General features: G+C 43.2%; 1 protein-coding gene across 1 annotated transcript; it reads left to right on the top strand.

Annotated features, from left to right (window-relative positions):
* Positions 1–809: 809 nt before the first annotated feature.
* MEX3B (mex-3 RNA binding family member B) lies at positions 810–5,473 on the top strand. Its single transcript, XM_077473237.1, has 2 exons — positions 810–1,375; positions 3,398–5,473. Exons 1-2 carry the CDS (start codon positions 1,144–1,146, stop codon positions 4,720–4,722), a joined length of 1,557 nt encoding a protein of 518 aa, XP_077329363.1. The 5' UTR covers positions 810–1,143; the 3' UTR covers positions 4,723–5,473.
* The last annotated feature ends 11,772 nt before the right edge of the window (positions 5,474–17,245 follow it).

The raw sequence follows: 17,245 nt of genomic DNA, 5'->3' as shown, positions 1-17,245 counted from the left end.
AAAAAATATATAATACAAAAAAATTTAATATAAATATATATATATATGTAAAAAAAAAAAGAGATATATACAAATATAATACGTATTTATATTATAGTATTAAATATATATATATAGTGAGATATTATATATATATATATATATATATATATATATATATATATATATATATATATATATATATATATATTAATAAAAAAAGTATTTGGAACGACCATGAAAAAATAAAAATTAAGACATAAAATATATATATATACACACACAATAGAATAGATGATATGAATACACAAAATAAATAAAAATGCATCTATATATCTAATAATAAAAATACAAATATATATATATACAAAACAAAACATCTAGATAAATAATACTCTATATAGAGTGATGAGGATCTCGGTGTATACATTGTAACCATTGTGTATCTTTGTGGTGAGAATATCAGAGATGGGGGATGATGAATACAATGTATCAATCTGGCTCCTCATGCTTCCATAATAAAGTAGTGCGGAGTGCGGTCTGTGCGGCCAATGAGGAGGCACCCCGGGCTCCATCCACATTGCAGATGCCCCGGCTGGAGCGGTGTACCCCGATGCCCCCCCATATCTCCCGATGCCCCCCCATACCCCGGTGCCCCCCCTCTCTGGGCTCCTCATTGTTCTGCATTAGACAACAAAGAAAGGAGTTTTTTCCTCGCTTTCTCTGGAGGCGGGGAGGAGTAGTAGGCGTGCCAGACGCTCCGGGCTCCGCCCCCCGCCCCCCGGAGCCGCTTCGAGCCAATAGGGCCGTCCCTCCCCGGTGTCAGTTCCATTGTGCTGTCAGTGCTGGCCGGGTGACGTCACGGCCCTCTTATCCCCCTCTAGTGCCGTCTGGCTGCAGTGCTCAGACAGGAGGGGAGGAAAACGCTGAGTGAGCCGGGGAGGGGCTCCGTACAGATCCGCGTACATCTCCGCCGATATTCGGCCACAAAGAAGTTGGGGAGCCGCCGCCTGCCCGCACCCCACTGGATGAGCCCCTAGGACCGGCCGGAGCCGCCCGCAGTACACCGAGCACAGCCCGTCCCCCCTCCCCCCTTCTTCTCTCCTTAGTGCCGGACACCGAGCTTCCCTTTGTGTCTGAGCGGGGGATCCGCCGACACCGACCATGCCCAGCTCACTGTACGCAGATATGGAGAGGACCGGCACCGGGGGAGGAGGGGAGACTCTGGACGACCAGAGAGCCCTACAGATCGCCCTGGACCAGCTCTCCCTACTCGGGCTGGACAATGACGAGAACTCCGTGTACGACAACGAGCCCCGGAAGAAGAGCGTCAATATGACCGAGTGTGTGCCGGTCCCCAGCTCCGAGCATGTGGCCGAGATCGTGGGGAGACAAGGTGAGGGCGACACCGGGGCTTGGGGGACAATGGGACAGGGGACCTGTACCCGGGGCATCCACCTACCTGTACCCGGGGCATCACCACCCATATACTGGACCATCATTGGGGGGCATCCATCTACCTGTACCGGGGGCATCATCACCCATATACTGGACCATCATTGGGGGCCATCCACCTACCTGTATTGGGGGCATCATCACCCATATTTACTGGACCATCATTGGGGGGGGCATCCACCTACCTGTATTGGGGACATCATCGCCCATATACTGGACTATCCATGGGGGGACCAGACCTTCACTGGGGTCTCTACCTACCTGTATTGTGTGCACCATCATCCCATATTGGAAGATAATTTGGGTGGGGGGGGGGGGTCACCTACCTACCCACCTACCTACCTTTTACTAGGGACATTACCACCCCTATAATGGACCTGTATGTATTGGGGCATCATCCTATACTGGGGGTATCTACCTACCTGTATCGTGAGTACCATCACCCTATGTTGGACCATAATTTGGAGGGGGGGGGGGGTGGCTCTGCCTACCTGTGCTGAGGCCATCACCATCCCAATACTGGACCTTCACTGGGGACATCCCCTTCCCTATAGTGGACCTTTGGGGGGGGGGGGGGGGGGCATCACCTTCCCTATAGTGGGCCTTCACTGGGGACATCACCTTCCCTATAGTGGACTTTCACTGGGGGGCTTCCATCTACCTGTGCTGCACCATTAATGGAAGGACCAGACCTTCACTGGGGGCACCTCCCTTATACTTTGGTCATCTAAATATTTGTACTGGGGACATAACCCCCTATACTGGACCATCAATGGGGGGGTTTGACCTAAACTGGGGATTTCATTTTAATTCCTCCCCCCCCCCCCCCCCCCATACTGGACTGTCAAAGAAGGGATTGGACCTTCATTGGTGACAACTGCCCATCTGTACTGCACCATCAAACAATGGACCACAGACCACCTTCTCCAGCAACATCTCCCCCGTACTGGGTACCACACCACCCTCATTGGGGACATCTAGCACTGTAGTTCGATATTTTCTCCTTTACATGCTGCATGCACTATCAGAGGGGAAAGGGGAACCAGACCACCTTCATTGGGGATTATCTATAACCCCCCCCCCCCCTTTATACTGCACCTTCAACGAGGTCAAGATTAAGCTCCCCTTAGCTAGGTACATCACCTCCATACTGCACCATCAACGGGGAATCGTATCACCTTCACTGGGTGCAGCTCTCTCATATTGGGTACATTCCCCCCCCACCCAATGCTGACTATATCCTTTCTTGTACTGGGTACATCTACCCTATTGGACATTTCTCCTTCTATACTGTGTACATCTCATCCGTGGGACAATGGATGCCTATACATCTGGACCACATTGTGCATGTGTATCTTGCAATGGTTGGTTGATGCCGATGGCTTCCAGGAGATGCCTATAGATCAGGCCTGCATCGTGAATGTGATTAGTGCCTAAGTTCTTTTCAATGTTGGTTTGGTGGGGTACAATGGTCGCAAATATATTTGGACCATATTGTAGTCAGTGCCTTGCCGTGGTTGATTGGAGCATGTGGGCTTTCCTTAGATCTGCCCGGTATTGTGAATGTGATCAGTGCCCGTGTCTTGCAATGGTTGATTGGTGCATGTAGGTCCTGCAATTGTTTATTGTTGCCAATGGCATGCAGTGGGTGCAAATAGATGTGGCTGAGATTGTGAATGAGATCGTTGCATGTGGGTGTTGCAGTGGTTAATTGGTGCTTTGTATGTCTAGTAATGGGTGTCAGTACCATGATAATGATGCTGCAGCTGCATGTTGCTTTGTGCATGCTCATGTATTGTGCCTTGTTGGCACTGCAGTTTGTGCGTTCCCCACTGCCCACCTTAGATCTCTCCTTGTTTTCATGTAAGTGGCTGATGTGCTGTTAGGAATGCTTAGCCTTTCTTTTTGTGTGTATTTTATTTTTCTTATAACACCGGTAGTAATTGTCCATTTTTATCTCCAGGTTGTAAAATCAAAGCTCTGCGGGCGAAGACCAACACCTACATCAAGACCCCGGTCCGCGGGGAGGAGCCTGTCTTTGTTGTGACTGGGAGAAAGGAGGATGTAGCCATGGCCAGGAGAGAGATCATCTCAGCAGCAGAGCACTTTTCAATGATCCGAGCCTCTCGCAATAAGAATGCGTTGAATGGGGGGGGAGGAGGAGGAACGGTGCCTGGACCTCCAAACCTTCCTGGGCAGACCACCATCCAGGTTCGGGTTCCTTACAGAGTGGTGGGTCTAGTAGTAGGACCCAAAGGGGCTACCATTAAAAGGATCCAACAGCAGACCCATACGTATATAGTCACCCCCAGCAGGGACAAAGAGCCGGTGTTTGAGGTGACCGGCATGCCGGAGAACGTCGATCGCGCCCGGGAGGAGATCGAGGCACACATCGCTGTACGTACCGGAGGGATCATAGAACTGACCGACGAGAATGACTTTCACGCAAATGGGACTGATGTTGGCTTTGATTTACATGGCACAGGGAGCCTATGGAGCAAGCCTACCCCAGGTGTTAACTCCAGCACGGGGTCACGCAAGGCTTTCTCTAATTACCGCAATGACAGCTCCAGCTCTCTGGGCAGTGCCTCCACTGACTCTTACTTTGGGGGCACAAACGGCACAAGGCTGGCAGACTACAGCCCGCCCAGCCCTGCCCTCAGTTTTACCAACAATGGCAACAATAACAATAACGTGAATGGCAATGGATACGTGTACGCCAGCGAGACCATCTCTCCCGACTGCACTGAGCTGGCTTTTGACTCCCCTTTTGACCCTGCCCCTGCCCCACCTGGGACTGCTTTGCTCTGGTCCCAGTTTGAACGCAACGGCACAACCGGTGCCTACCAAAACAACGCCAACGGGCTGCTTTCCAACCACCGGCGACTCAATGGGGTGGGCTGCACCGCTCCCCCCAGGCTCTCTCCTCCCTTGAATGGAAGCAATGTGGTTCCAGAGCACCCCTTAGCGCGCAGAGTGCGCAGTGACCCCGGCGGTGGCCTAAGCTACTCCGCCTACCCCAACATTGGCTCCGACTCCTCCTCTTCTTCCTCGTCCTCCAGCAGCAGTTCTTCCTCTTCCAGCTCGTCTTCCTCTTCGTCAGGCATGAGGAGGAAAGGCAGCCGTGATTGCTCTATCTGCTTCGAGAGCGAGGTGATCGCTGCCTTGGTACCCTGCGGCCACAACTTGTTTTGCATGGAGTGTGCCAACCGCATCTGCGAGAAGAATGAGCCACAGTGCCCGGTGTGTCACACAGAAGTCACTCAGGCCATTCGCATTTTCTCCTAGAACAAAACACTCAAGCCTTCTTCTTTATTCAGTACTCTAAAAAAACAAAAACATATATGTCCTATAGCTACATTCCCACTTGTATGGTGCCATACACGTGTGTTTGTCTTTTTTTGTATATATATTATTTACCAGAACCTTTAATATATTAATATATTGTAATATATTAATATGCAAATAATATATATATATATATATAATATTGTGATGTTGCTTGTGTTAATTGCCCCCCCGGGGCTCTATATGCCAGGGTTGGCAGCTCATAGATGTCTTTTTGTAGTAGCCTTTCATGCAATTCCAAAGGCAAACGATGGTTTTTTACAGGGGTCCAGATGTCAAATAGTAAGTGCATGTCTCATTAAAACAAGGACCCCTTTTGTGCATTATTCTCGGTGGTACCCACTATTGCTTCATTTATGTAAATAGCTTGCAGCAACTGATTTACATGCGCCCACTCCAGAAGCAATATTGATTTGTGCATCTTTATATTTCTGCCATTCGCAGTGAGGCCCATGGGCCTGTCTTAAATCTTTTTGGATGTTGTCACGTGGCCAATTTTAACCCCTTTCTTGCTGGAAGGTACTGTTATGGCTCTCAAGGGGTTAAAAAAAAAGTGACAAGGCCTGGAGTATATTGAGACAAGGGCTCTTACTGTAGAAGATCTAGTTGCTACCTTGCCAAGCGGGAATGTGGCTTTAAAGCTGCAGTATCTGCATTTATTATTATTATTATTATTATTATTTTTTTTTGTGTGACTTTTTTTTTTTTTTTATTTATTTTTTTTTTTTTAATATACATTTTTTTTTTTTTTTTTTTTTTTTTCCTTAAGAGAACTTGCAGATTCCTTCCCATGGCCATGTGTTGCAGCTTGGGAAACCAACTACATCTTTTGCATGCTTTAAATATGAACAAAACCACCCTAGGAACAGTTGTTACACTGTACTTCTAAAGACCAATCTTCCAAAATATTTTTAATTTTATATATATATATATATATTTTTTTTTTCGTGTTTATTCTTTTATGTGTGGCTTTGTAGACTATAGAAATATTATTTTGACAAGCCAAGCATCGTGTTTAAATATTTTGAAAGCTTTTTATTTTTGTTTATCATTGACTTTCCTTTTGGAGAACAAAAAAAAAAACTCCATGGAGCCCTCCCCCATGATACTGCAGCTTTAACAAAAGTAATATTAAATTGTAACATATCTTCTATAAATATATAAATATATATAATTATAATAATGCGTTTAAAGGTTTTAAAGAGACAAATTGCATTAATACAGATTGAAGTATTTTATTCTTTTTTGACTTGAAAAAATTATATTTCATATTGCAAAAATGTTTACAAGTATTTTAATTTTAAGTTCAGTGAACTTTTTTTTGTAGCTGGGTTTAAATCTTTTATTTTTAGTATGGCCTTCTGGCAAAGAACACTGTATTATTTTAATATCTCACAGGTGAAGTAGGGGGGGGGAGGGGGGGACAATACACATTTGGGGGGGAAAAGAAAACAAACTGCAAAATGTTTTGAACAGTATTGTGTTGGGATGGAGACTTTTTTTTTTTTTTAATAGGTTCCAGGAAAACCAATGGTTTAAAATCTGCTTCACCCAGTGTCTTTTTCTATTCCGTGATACAAAAGCCTATTTTAGTCTATATTAAAAAAAATAAAAAAAAATTGAAATGTATGAACATATTAAGCCAACAAAAAAAAACAAAAGAAGCCGTTTGACTCCTTTTTCTTAACATTTGTATAAATAGATTTCAGTGGAGATTTCAAAAATTCTGTTGCACCACTCTAGTTTTAGTATTTCTATTTTAATACATTTTGTTTACTACTTGTTTATGTATATGTAGGTAATGTGACTTGAGCGTAAATGTACTTTACTGAGCAAAGTTTTAAAAAACAAAAAAACAAAAAGTATATTTTATTTTATGATAAAGGGCCTTTAACCTCATGGTCAAAAATACTAATATTATATTTGCTGAAGACAAGATTTGAAAAATTGTATCAAGAGTTTTATTTTTCTGACATTTAAAGTTCTACATAAATAAAGGTAAACTTAAGTAATGGTGCTACTTCATGTTTTTTTAAATATTTCTATATAAATGAAAAATAAAATATTCCGGAAATGATGGATTTGGTTTGTGGTGTGAGTTGATGAACAGCACATTTGGAGCGATTTCTGAGCAGGAAAAAAAATGCATTGGGTGCACACATCTGGTGCTGAGTACACACGTGTTGTAACCCTTGACAGTCCATTCAGCATCCACGAAAACGAAAGCTGTGTCAGAGTTGTGTACATAACGCCATGTCATGGAGGCGCCTCCTACCGTATCTTTGTCTGGCACTGTCGTGTGTGGTGTGGGTTTTTGTTTTTGTAGGTAAATCAATTTTCACATCCTGAGCACCCTATGGAGTTCTTTGAATGTGTTTTTTGTTAATCAAGCTTTTGGGGTTGATTTACTGAAGGAAAATGGGTTGTTCACTTTGCAAGGGCATTTACCCTAGAGATCAGTGAATGAAGTGATGCTCTGCTGACTTCCACCATCCAATCGTGTGCAAGCACTTATTAAAAAAAAAAAAAAAAAAAAAATCTTCCTTGCACTTGATTGGATATTTTACACGTCACCATTCATACATTCACTCTTAGGAAAGTTGCACTTTGCAAGGGATTTTTTTTCAAAGTGGACAGCCTATTTGCCTTCAGTAATTCAACCCTACAGGCTTCAAAGTGCAAACTCTTTTGGCCTCCGTCAAAAAGTAGTCTTTTTTATACATTTTTATCCTTATCCTTTTATATGCAATAATTTAAACCTAATGGTCCTTTTTGTATCTGCCAAATGCTCCTCAACCTATAGATGTGTTTGATGGTGACCTTGCCATATTTTAAACCATGGTTGCTCAAGCTGTGGCCCTCCAGCTGTTGCAGAAATACCGATCCCGCAAGGCATTGTAAGGCTGACAGTTACAAGCATAACTCCTAAAAGGCAGAAGCATGATGGGACTTGTAGTTCCATAACAGCTGGAGGGCCACAGGTTGCACACTCATGGTTTTAAAATATGGCAAGGTCACCATCAACAAAACATATATATATATTAAACAATGGATGTGCAACCTGTGGCCCTCTATCTGTTATGGAACTACAAGTCCCATTGTGCTTCTGCCTTTTGGGAGTTATTCTTGTAACTGTCAGCCTTACAATGCCTTATGGGATGCGTAGTTCTGCAACAGCTGGAGGGCCACAGGTTGAGCAACTATGGTTTAAAACCATAATTCAACTGAATGTCTGAGTGATTTCTAGGGTTGGCAGTCATTAGAGGGTCTTGCTGTGGATCAGACATACAGTACCTGAGGTTTTCCAACTGGGAAGCTACCAGTGCCATTGTGTCTGCTGTGCTGGGATTTGTAGTTTATGAACAGCTGGACATCTACTATCCACTACCAATGCAAAAACGGATGAAAAAACTGCCCATTTGTCAGTTAACATCTTAATTTTTTTGGATGGATGGAAAATAGAGCTTTCATCTGTTCAAAAAAAAAAAAAGATGTTGATGGAAGTGGATGAAAAGAGATCCTCCTTCCCCTTTTTTTTTTATTTTAATTTTATCCATCAGTGGATGGATGAAAAATGGACGAATGGTCCATATGTGTGAAAGGGGCCTTGCAGTATGTAAAAAAATGGAGGCATTGGGATTGATTTACTAAAGGATGTTTACTTTGCTAGGGAATTTTCCCTAGCTTAATGAATGAGGTGAAGCTCTGTTGACTTGCATCGTCCAATCGTGTGCAAGCAATTTTTTGGTTATTTTTATTTTTTTGTTTGTATCTGATTGGGCATTCTTTTGCAAAGTGAATTTTCACCACATGCACTAAGCGAAATGAACATTCCTCAAGTGATTATTGCCTGGCAACATAGCACTGGTCTGGGTATGGGGCTTTAAAATCCAGTACAGGATGAGGAGGACCTACTGCACACTTCTTTTTGCTATAACCTAAGGGCATATTCTTTATTTATTTTTTCATAAGCAAGTAAAATAGACTCTTCTTTAGGAGAATATGAAGGTGTTGCATGCCACCCTCACACTGGCCTTTATTACCAGCCTATAAAATTCATTACATGGAAAATCTATTGCAAAGCATATTTTTTTTCTTTACCCTCTAGCCCTATACCTTGGGTGCAGTTTTTGGCATTACCGAGTAAAATCTACCAGTCAGTAGGAGTATATGTGATTGTGAGCTTTGACTTTGCCTGCACTCTATCCATGGTGTGTGGGGGTTTTTTTTTCCTTCTTCCCTGGTTGCTCCTTTTTTAGCAATCCTTTAAAATTTGCTGATCTGTTCTGGCTGCCATTATTAATTTATTGCATGTATTAGATACAACCGTATTGGCAGGTCTCTGCTCTCTTGTTGCCTGCTTGCTGTCAGCATGTTTTCTGGAGTCCTGTGTTATTTGTGTCTCACATGCAATATGCTGAAATCTAGGCTTTTTTTTTCTTCTTTGTTCCATATTCCATTGCATGTTCTTATTTTTGTATCTCCATTATTAGTGCCTAATTCAATAGTGCAAAGCATGCTAAAACCCAGGGTACCTTTTGTCCAGGGCAGCTTCCATTGGTCTGCTTGTTGGAGATGGCTGTGAGGGTTTTTTTTGCGCATCCCAGCTTTTGCACTCTATTGTTATGCTGAATAGGATGTATGGGATTATGTCATGCCTTGCAAGCTGCGGTCACGTGGTGTGATGTAGGCATGCTCCCTTTGTGTTCTGCGTCACTTTTTAATTTATTTTTTTCTGTATGTGTGGTTATGGTATACGGGTGGCTTGTGAAGCAGCTGCTGCTTGTCTTCTCACTTAATGCACTTCAAAAAAAAAAATCAGATTGATACAGAAAGCACTCTGATTTCCATAGAAGCTTTTAAAATTTAAATGCTGTATATATTACTGCTTGTATAGATTTTATTTTACTTGGAGGAAAAAAAAAAACTAGTATCTTGGGATGCTTAAATGAGGCAACCATTAAATATTTTTTTTTCTTTTCTTTGCAGACAATGCTTTGCCTGTACCTAAGGCTTAGTTGATAGGTGTGTGTGTGTGTGTGTTTGTTTCTCCCCCCCCCCCCCCCCCCTACTTTTTCTTATCAATAAGCTATATAGAAATAGGCAAGAAATGCAGAAAAGAAGTCCATGACTTTTTTCCAAAAATGTGCCGTACCAAAACATTATGGTGCTGCAGCCCCGGGGGAATTGGGGCACATGTTAGCAGATGCACAGGGCTGCCTTTTAACAATTAATAGCACTGCTGTGTGTCATGCGTTCCTGACAATGGTAGGAATCCAGCCTAAGGGTGGCCATACACTACAGTGTGATTGCACAATCTTCTATTTACTAAAACTGCATAAAAGGATAAACCTATACAATCCAACTAATTTCTATCAAATCACACAGGCCTTTATATTACGGTACATAATTGGTAGATCAGAAGGAGATTGTAAAATCAGATTTTATAGTGTGTGGTTATCTTTAGGAATAGCAGATGTGTAACCAGGCAATCTATTGGTCTCCAGCCGTAGAACAACGAATAAGCCTATCCTGTAGGTGGGGTATACCGACATGTTAAGTTCTTGGTTATAGCATTTTATTTATTTATTACAGGCTGACTATTTACATACTGTATGCTCACATCAGTCCCTGCTTTCAAGGAGCTTACAATCTAAGGTCCCTACCACACATGCACACACAAGAGCCAATATACCTGCTAGTATATTTTTTGAAGTGTGGGAGGGAAACTGAGAGAACCCCCATGCAAACGCAGGAACAATGTGCAGACGGTGTCCTGCCTGGGATTTGAGCCATTAACCCCAGCGCTGTAATACAGAAGTAACTACTAATGACTAAGAGCCAGTGCTTGGTATAGTGTATTTAGATTGCAAAAGAAATGCATTTAATGAACAGGGCCCTGGTCAGATCTGTAATTACCAGTTTATAAAGATATTGAAAATATATATATAGAAAATATCTCAATTTTCTATCTCCTTTGAAATTCGCAGATTCTAGATGACACAATTCTCGGTTTTACCTCTTCTTTTTATTTTCTCTGCAAAAGAATTTCATAATCCTATAAAAACATTAAAAAGGTCCATAGCAGTGGAATCTGATGCCAGCTCTAAGGCTGGATTCACACCTATGCATTTATTATTATAATTTTTTTTTTTTTTTAGTGCATTTTGCAGATTTGCACTACAGTCCATTTAACCTGGTTTCCTATGGAACATGTTCTGTAGTGCAAATATGCAAAAAGCACAAAAAATTCATAGGTGTGAATCCAGCTTAAGACACTGGTTTCACCGGAGTGACTTGTCATGTGATTTGAAGTCTCACCCTGTTGTCAGCAATGGAAGTGTTCAAATCTGTGTGACGCCAACTTTGTGGTGCACTATTTTTGCCTATTTCAGGTGCAACTTGCATAGACATCGGTGCAGGAAATTGCACAGATGTCAGCCAAGTCGCACTGCCATGCGGCTTTGAAATTGTGCGAGTACATGATTTCAAAGTTGGATTTGGTGTGACTGGCCACTAAAACTTTTTTTTTTTTTTTTTTTTTATCTTTCTTGTACAGTATATTTATTTCAGGTACTTATATGGTGCTGTCAATTTATGCACTCCTATACTGTACATATTATACGTTCACATCAGTCCCTGCCCTTGAGGAGATTACAATCTAAGGTCCCTAAATCACATACATACTAGGGCATTGGTTCTTGACTCCTGTCCTCAGGACCCACTAACAGGCCAGGTTTGCAAGATAACTGAAATACATCACAGGTGATATAATTTGCTGCTCAGTGATTGCAGTATTCTAGTCTGCATCTCCCCAAGGTAATACTTAAATCTGGCCTGTTGGTCCTGATGACAGGAGTTGAGAACTACTGTACTAGGGCCAATTTAGACAGGAGCCAATTCAGCTACCAGCATGTCTTTAGAGTGTGGGAGGAAACCGGAGTACATGGAGGAAACCCACGCAGGCACAGGGTATTTATATTCAGGCCTCTTTCACACCTCTACAATGCCGTAATGCACATAACGTGTCACCTTTGTACCATTTACTCTAGGTGCACACTAGAACGAGATGCAGGAAACCTGCAATACTGTGTGCGTTTTTGGAGCCATGTTCAAACAGCACTGCAGGGGGTGTCAGTATTAAGTTAATGACACCCCAAATGCAGGTTGAAAACACAGTGCATTTGCCTGCATTGAATCGCATGGTATAAATGTACTATGCAATCCAGTTGCAGTGCACCTTCAAAAGTAGTGCATGCACTACTTTTTTTGTGTTATTTGAGCCCATTCAAAATGAATGGGCTCAAATTGCACTGCATTGGATTGCATGTAAATCGAATAGCAACACACTGTGTGCTCTTGTGTGATTTTATAGAGTGGGAACCAGGGCCTAGGCCCTGTTCACATCCATGCATTTTGAAATCATGGGCAGAATTGGTGCAATTTTACCCGCATTTTCAAATCACAGCAACACACACACTGTGCGTTTGGATGCTATTTATTTTTAATGACAATTTTACTGCTATGGCATCATGATAATACGCATGTGCAAAGCACATCTGGCTTGGTGGCAAAATATAGTCCTTGAGCTTCTTTGGTGCGAGGGGGGAAAAAAAAAAAGATTACAGCAATGTGATAGGTTGTGTAACCATAAAATGTCCATCCACAAATGGAAGCCTCCACAAGGAGATTAGAAGCAAAATACAGCAGGAGCTACAGAGTATAAAAGAGAAGAGAGGAGCCTCTAAGTGTAGTAATATGGTTACATTTAATGAAGGTACAACATGTAGAAACTCATGTGGTTGATGATTAAAAGAGGCACATCTAAGTATGCAGGAATCTGGCTTAAAGCTGTCCACATAGACCAGCCTTTCTCAACCTTTTTACCCTAGGGGAACCCTTAAACTTATTTTCAGGCCTTAGGGAACCCCTGGTAAAACCCATTCATTGGGTTCAGCGGGAACAATGCCCTTCACTTTGGTCAGTGTAAGAATTGCCCCCTTACAGAGAGTTCTAAAGATCATTGGTGTCATACCACTGCTCCAAGTGGCATTGGCTCAGAACTATGTAGGCACCATCAAACAGGAGGTATATCAGCCACAGCTCAAGGAACCCCTAGACACCTCTGGAGGATCCCTAGAGTTCCATGGAACCCTGGTTGAGAATGGCTGACATAGACCATCCTCCGCACTGCCGACTCTCACCGCTGTCAGTCTGAAATCGTGATCGGGAATACTACCCTGCAGTAGAGCGATCTGAAAGCGAGGCTTGAATCGCTCATAGAAGGAATGACGTTGATGGAGAATGGTCAATGTGGACAGCTTTCCCCCCGGATGCCTGCATACCTAGATGTGTCTGTTTATCATCAACCATTTGAGTTGCTAAATGTTGTACCTTCATTAAATGTAACCATATTGCTACACTTAGAGGCACCTCTCTTCTCTTTTATACTCAGTTGTGATGTGACACTACTCTGATATCAAGACATTGCTTGTATATAAAGTCAAAGTTTATAAAAAAAAAAAATTGCTTGTCTTGCAAAACACTCTCCGATCAAGTTACTCTCAATCCAAGGTTTTAGTGTATTTATATATGGGCAATGTATGTCCTGTGTGATGTGGGATGGAGAAAGCACAGTATGGAATGACACCTCCAGCTGCTGCTGTGTACAGTTGTTGTTCCCGATCACACAGGAAGCGTCAGGCAGTTTGTAGAGAAGTGTGAATTGTCCATGTAAGAAGTCTGATCAAAGGGAAGAGGAGCAAGACCTCACAGGCCCAACACCTACTAACCGAAACCAACACACAGTCTCGTCTCCCGCTGGATTTGTGTGTATACGCAAGATGCCACAAGTGTGGTAATTGTCCTAGACTCACAATGCCAGGAATCCCGACCTCAGAGATACCAGGGAGGGGAAAACCTCCTATTACTTCTACAAAGGCCGGAGCTCCCTGTGTCACTGATTGTAGAATGATGTGTAAAGCTGACCCCACAATAGAGGGGACAAGGCTGGAGTTAAAACAGGATTAAATCCACAAACCAAAATGAGTTATTTTGCAGCTTAGATGTAGTGGCTGCAATCAATTAACTTTTTTTCTTAATTTTCACCTGGTGATCTGGTCAGAAGGCTGGATTCACATATATGGGAACTGAATAGTTTTTAACCACATCCAATTTGCATAACATGTGATTGTGACCATCATTCAAAGGAGGCGGATCACATGTGCGGGACAGCCGCAAGGTGGTTGTGAAAAGGGTTCTATGCATTTTTAGGTCCAGTTCAAGTGCAAATTCAGGTAAGAATTTGCACCTGTACCGTGAACAGAAACGCACCGGGATCTGGACTACAAACCACAGCCACATATATGTGAACCCAGCCTAAGTCTGTTATTTTGCAACTTCCTTAAACGCAACCTCCCTTTACATCAGTGTCCTCACCCCCTTCACATCATAGCCCCCCTCCCCTTTACATCAGTGTTTCTCAGTAACTAATTTCACATCACAGCCCCCCTTTACATCAGTGTCCTGAACTCCCCCTTCACATCACAGCCCTTCCTTTCCATCAGTGTTCTCAGTACCCCATTTCACATCATAGCCAGGGCCGTCTTTAATATAGATTGGACCCTGGGCAAAAAATTTCTTGCCCCCCCCCCCCCCCATTCAATTTCCCTCTCCACCTACTCTGAGACATACAATAAATAGCAGCTTGACTTAAAATCAGTTTTCCGTATCAGACCAGGCAGCAATTGCGATTGGTTGCCAGCAGTTACAGCATATCATTACTGCTTGCTGACTAGTTGCTAGAGGTTACAGCACACATTACAGCTCACTGATTAGTTGCTAGAGGTTACAGCACACATTACGGCTCACTGATTAGTTGCTAGAGGTTACAGCACATCACCTCCTCACAGCAGGGGAGCATGATATACATAGGAATGCCGCCTTTATTTACATATCAATGCCACCAGCCGCAGCTATTTACTCAGTATTGTCACCGCTATTTACATACGAATGCCGGTTATTTACATGTAAACATAGGGTCTGCACGTGAGTCATCTGCACACAACAATAGGGCAGAGCTGGGCAGCATTAGTACCAGCATTTCACACTGAGATATCGGAACACAGCACAGGAATACAACTTTAAGGGACAAGGGAATTTAAATCTGAATAGTTGGCAAGTATGAGGCAGCTGTTTTGGGCCCCACAACAATGACAGGGCCCAGGGCAGCTGCCCCTTTTGCCCTGCCTTAAAGACGGCCCTGATCATAGCCCTCCCCTTACATCAGTCTCTTCACCCCCCTTTCACATCACAGCCCCCCTTCACATCACATTCCCCTCTTTACATCAATGTCCTTATTTCCCCCTTAACATCACAGCCCCCATTTACATCAGTGTTCTCAGTACCCCATTTCACATCACATTCCCCTCTTTACATCAGTGTCCTCATCTCCACCCTCTCACATTACAGCCCCCCTTTACATCATTGTCTTTGTTTTCCCCTTCACATCACAGCCCTTCTTTACATCAGTGTCCTCACCCCCCCTTGCATCACAATTCCCCCCTCCACATCAATGTCCACACCCCCCTCGCATCACAGCCCCCCCTTTTACATTACAGCCCCCCTGTTTACATAGGTGCCCTCATCTCCCCCCTTTTACATTAAAGCCCCCCTGTTTACATAGGTGCCCTCATCTCCCCCCTTTTACATTACAGCCCCACCTTTACACTTCACTTAGTGGGAACTTCCCGCACACAATACTTTGTTGGTGATTTTCACGCAATTCTGCATGTCTCGCATAGGGTAGCCCATTCACTTGAATGGACTGCCCTATGTACGTTTGTAGCCCAAAAAAGCTCCTCCTCCTTTTTAGAAACAAGCTTTAAGTGTTTTGGTGCATTTTGCAGTGATTACAGCACAATCCACGAACTGTGGAAACTTCACACTGGACCTCATGCAACTTGTGTGCCTCTCCATATTTCATCCAGACTCTGGGACTTTGATTTCCAAATGAAATGCAACATTTTCCACAGTCAGTGATGATTTGGGGACCAATGTCATCTGCTGGTGTTGGTCCTCTGTGTTTTCTCAAGTCCAAAGTCAGCGCAGCCCTCTACCGGAAATTCTAGAGCACTTCATGCTTCCCTCTGCTGACCAGTTTATGGAGATGCTGATTTCATTTTCCAGCAGGACTTGGCACCTTCCCACACTGCCAAAATTACCAATACCTGGTATAATGATCATGGTATCATTGTACTTGATTGACCAGCAAACCCGCCTGATCGAAACCCCATAGAGACTCTGTGGGGTATTGTCAAGAGGAAGATGAGACACCAAACCCAACAATGCAGATGAGCTGATGGTCGCTATCAAAGCAACCTGGGCTTCCATAATACCTCAGCAGTGCCACAGGCTGACCATCTCCATGCCACACCGCATTGATGCATTAATTCATGCCAAAGGAGCTCCGACCAAGTATTGAGTGCATACTATACTGTACATGGACATACTTTTCACTAAGCCAACATTTCTCTATTAAAAATCCTTTTTTTTTATTGGCCTTATGTAATATTCTAATTTTCTGAGATACTGAATTTTGGGTTTTCACTAGTTGTAAGTCATAATCATCAAAATGAAAAGAAAGAAATGCTTGAAATGTATCACTCTGTGTGTAGTGAATCTATATAATATTTAAGTTTAATTTTTTTAACTGAATTACTAAAATAAATTAACTTTTTAACGATATTCTATTTTTATGAGATGCACCTGTATATACTTCTATTGGTCCTAGCTGTACCAATGTAACTGTGCAATAAAGATCATAGCTGGAAGTCAGCTTTAAGGCCCAGTTCACACTCATGTAGCATGTGATATCACACACATTCCCACAGTGCATGAAAATGCACCATTTTTGGGCAGGCATGCTGATTTGCTATTCACGTGTGCTAAATTGCTGTGTAGTGCATGTTAACCTATTGCCATGCATTGTAAATCACATGCCATGCGATTTGATTTAATCTCTTCACGACCACACAATAGCCGAATGACAGCTACAGCATGGTTGCACATTGCCAGGAGGCCGTCATATGCTGTCCTCCTGTGATGTCACGCGGTGTTGCAGTTCGCATCTGCATGCATCTGTCACTGCTGTGTCCAGTGGTGGCCGCTCCATAAGGGGCACACAGGCGCCGCCCCCCTAATCTACATGCGGGGGTGCTGAACGCATGGATTCCAATTTTTTTTTGTCTCTAATAGGCTTCAAAAAAAGGTGGGCTCTGGGCGCAGAGCACCCCAGTTGGCTGACCGCCGCCACCCATCTCCCACGTGCGGGGGCGTGTTGTTGTTAGTTTGTGCCACCCCCCCAAAACAGTGAGCACCAGCCACCACTGGCTGTGTCCTTGGGACACAGCTGATCACAGATTGTGGTAAAGAGCCAATCACAGTGGCTCTTTACCACTTGATA

The sequence above is a fragment of the Lithobates pipiens genome, unplaced genomic scaffold (genome assembly GCF_037356315.1).
Source record: "Lithobates pipiens isolate NorthernLeopardFrog02 unplaced genomic scaffold, aLitPip1_a1.2 Scaffold_8, whole genome shotgun sequence".
In the NCBI taxonomy this organism is placed as follows: Eukaryota; Metazoa; Chordata; class Amphibia; order Anura; family Ranidae; genus Lithobates; species Lithobates pipiens.
The sequence above is the reverse complement of the archived record's forward strand: the minus strand, read 5'-3'. Positions and strand labels throughout refer to the sequence as shown.

What these genes read in the sequence shown, in the direction of transcription:
- MEX3B (XM_077473237.1), top strand. Translation starts at nt 1,144, where the DNA reads ATGCCCAGCTCACTGTACGCAGATATGGAGAGGACCGGCACCGGGGGA. An exon ending in CGAGATCGTGGGGAGACAAG is followed by an intron (nt 1,376 to 3,397) that starts GTGAGGGCGACA and finishes TTTTATCTCCAG; the next exon opens with GTTGTAAAATCAAAGCTCTG.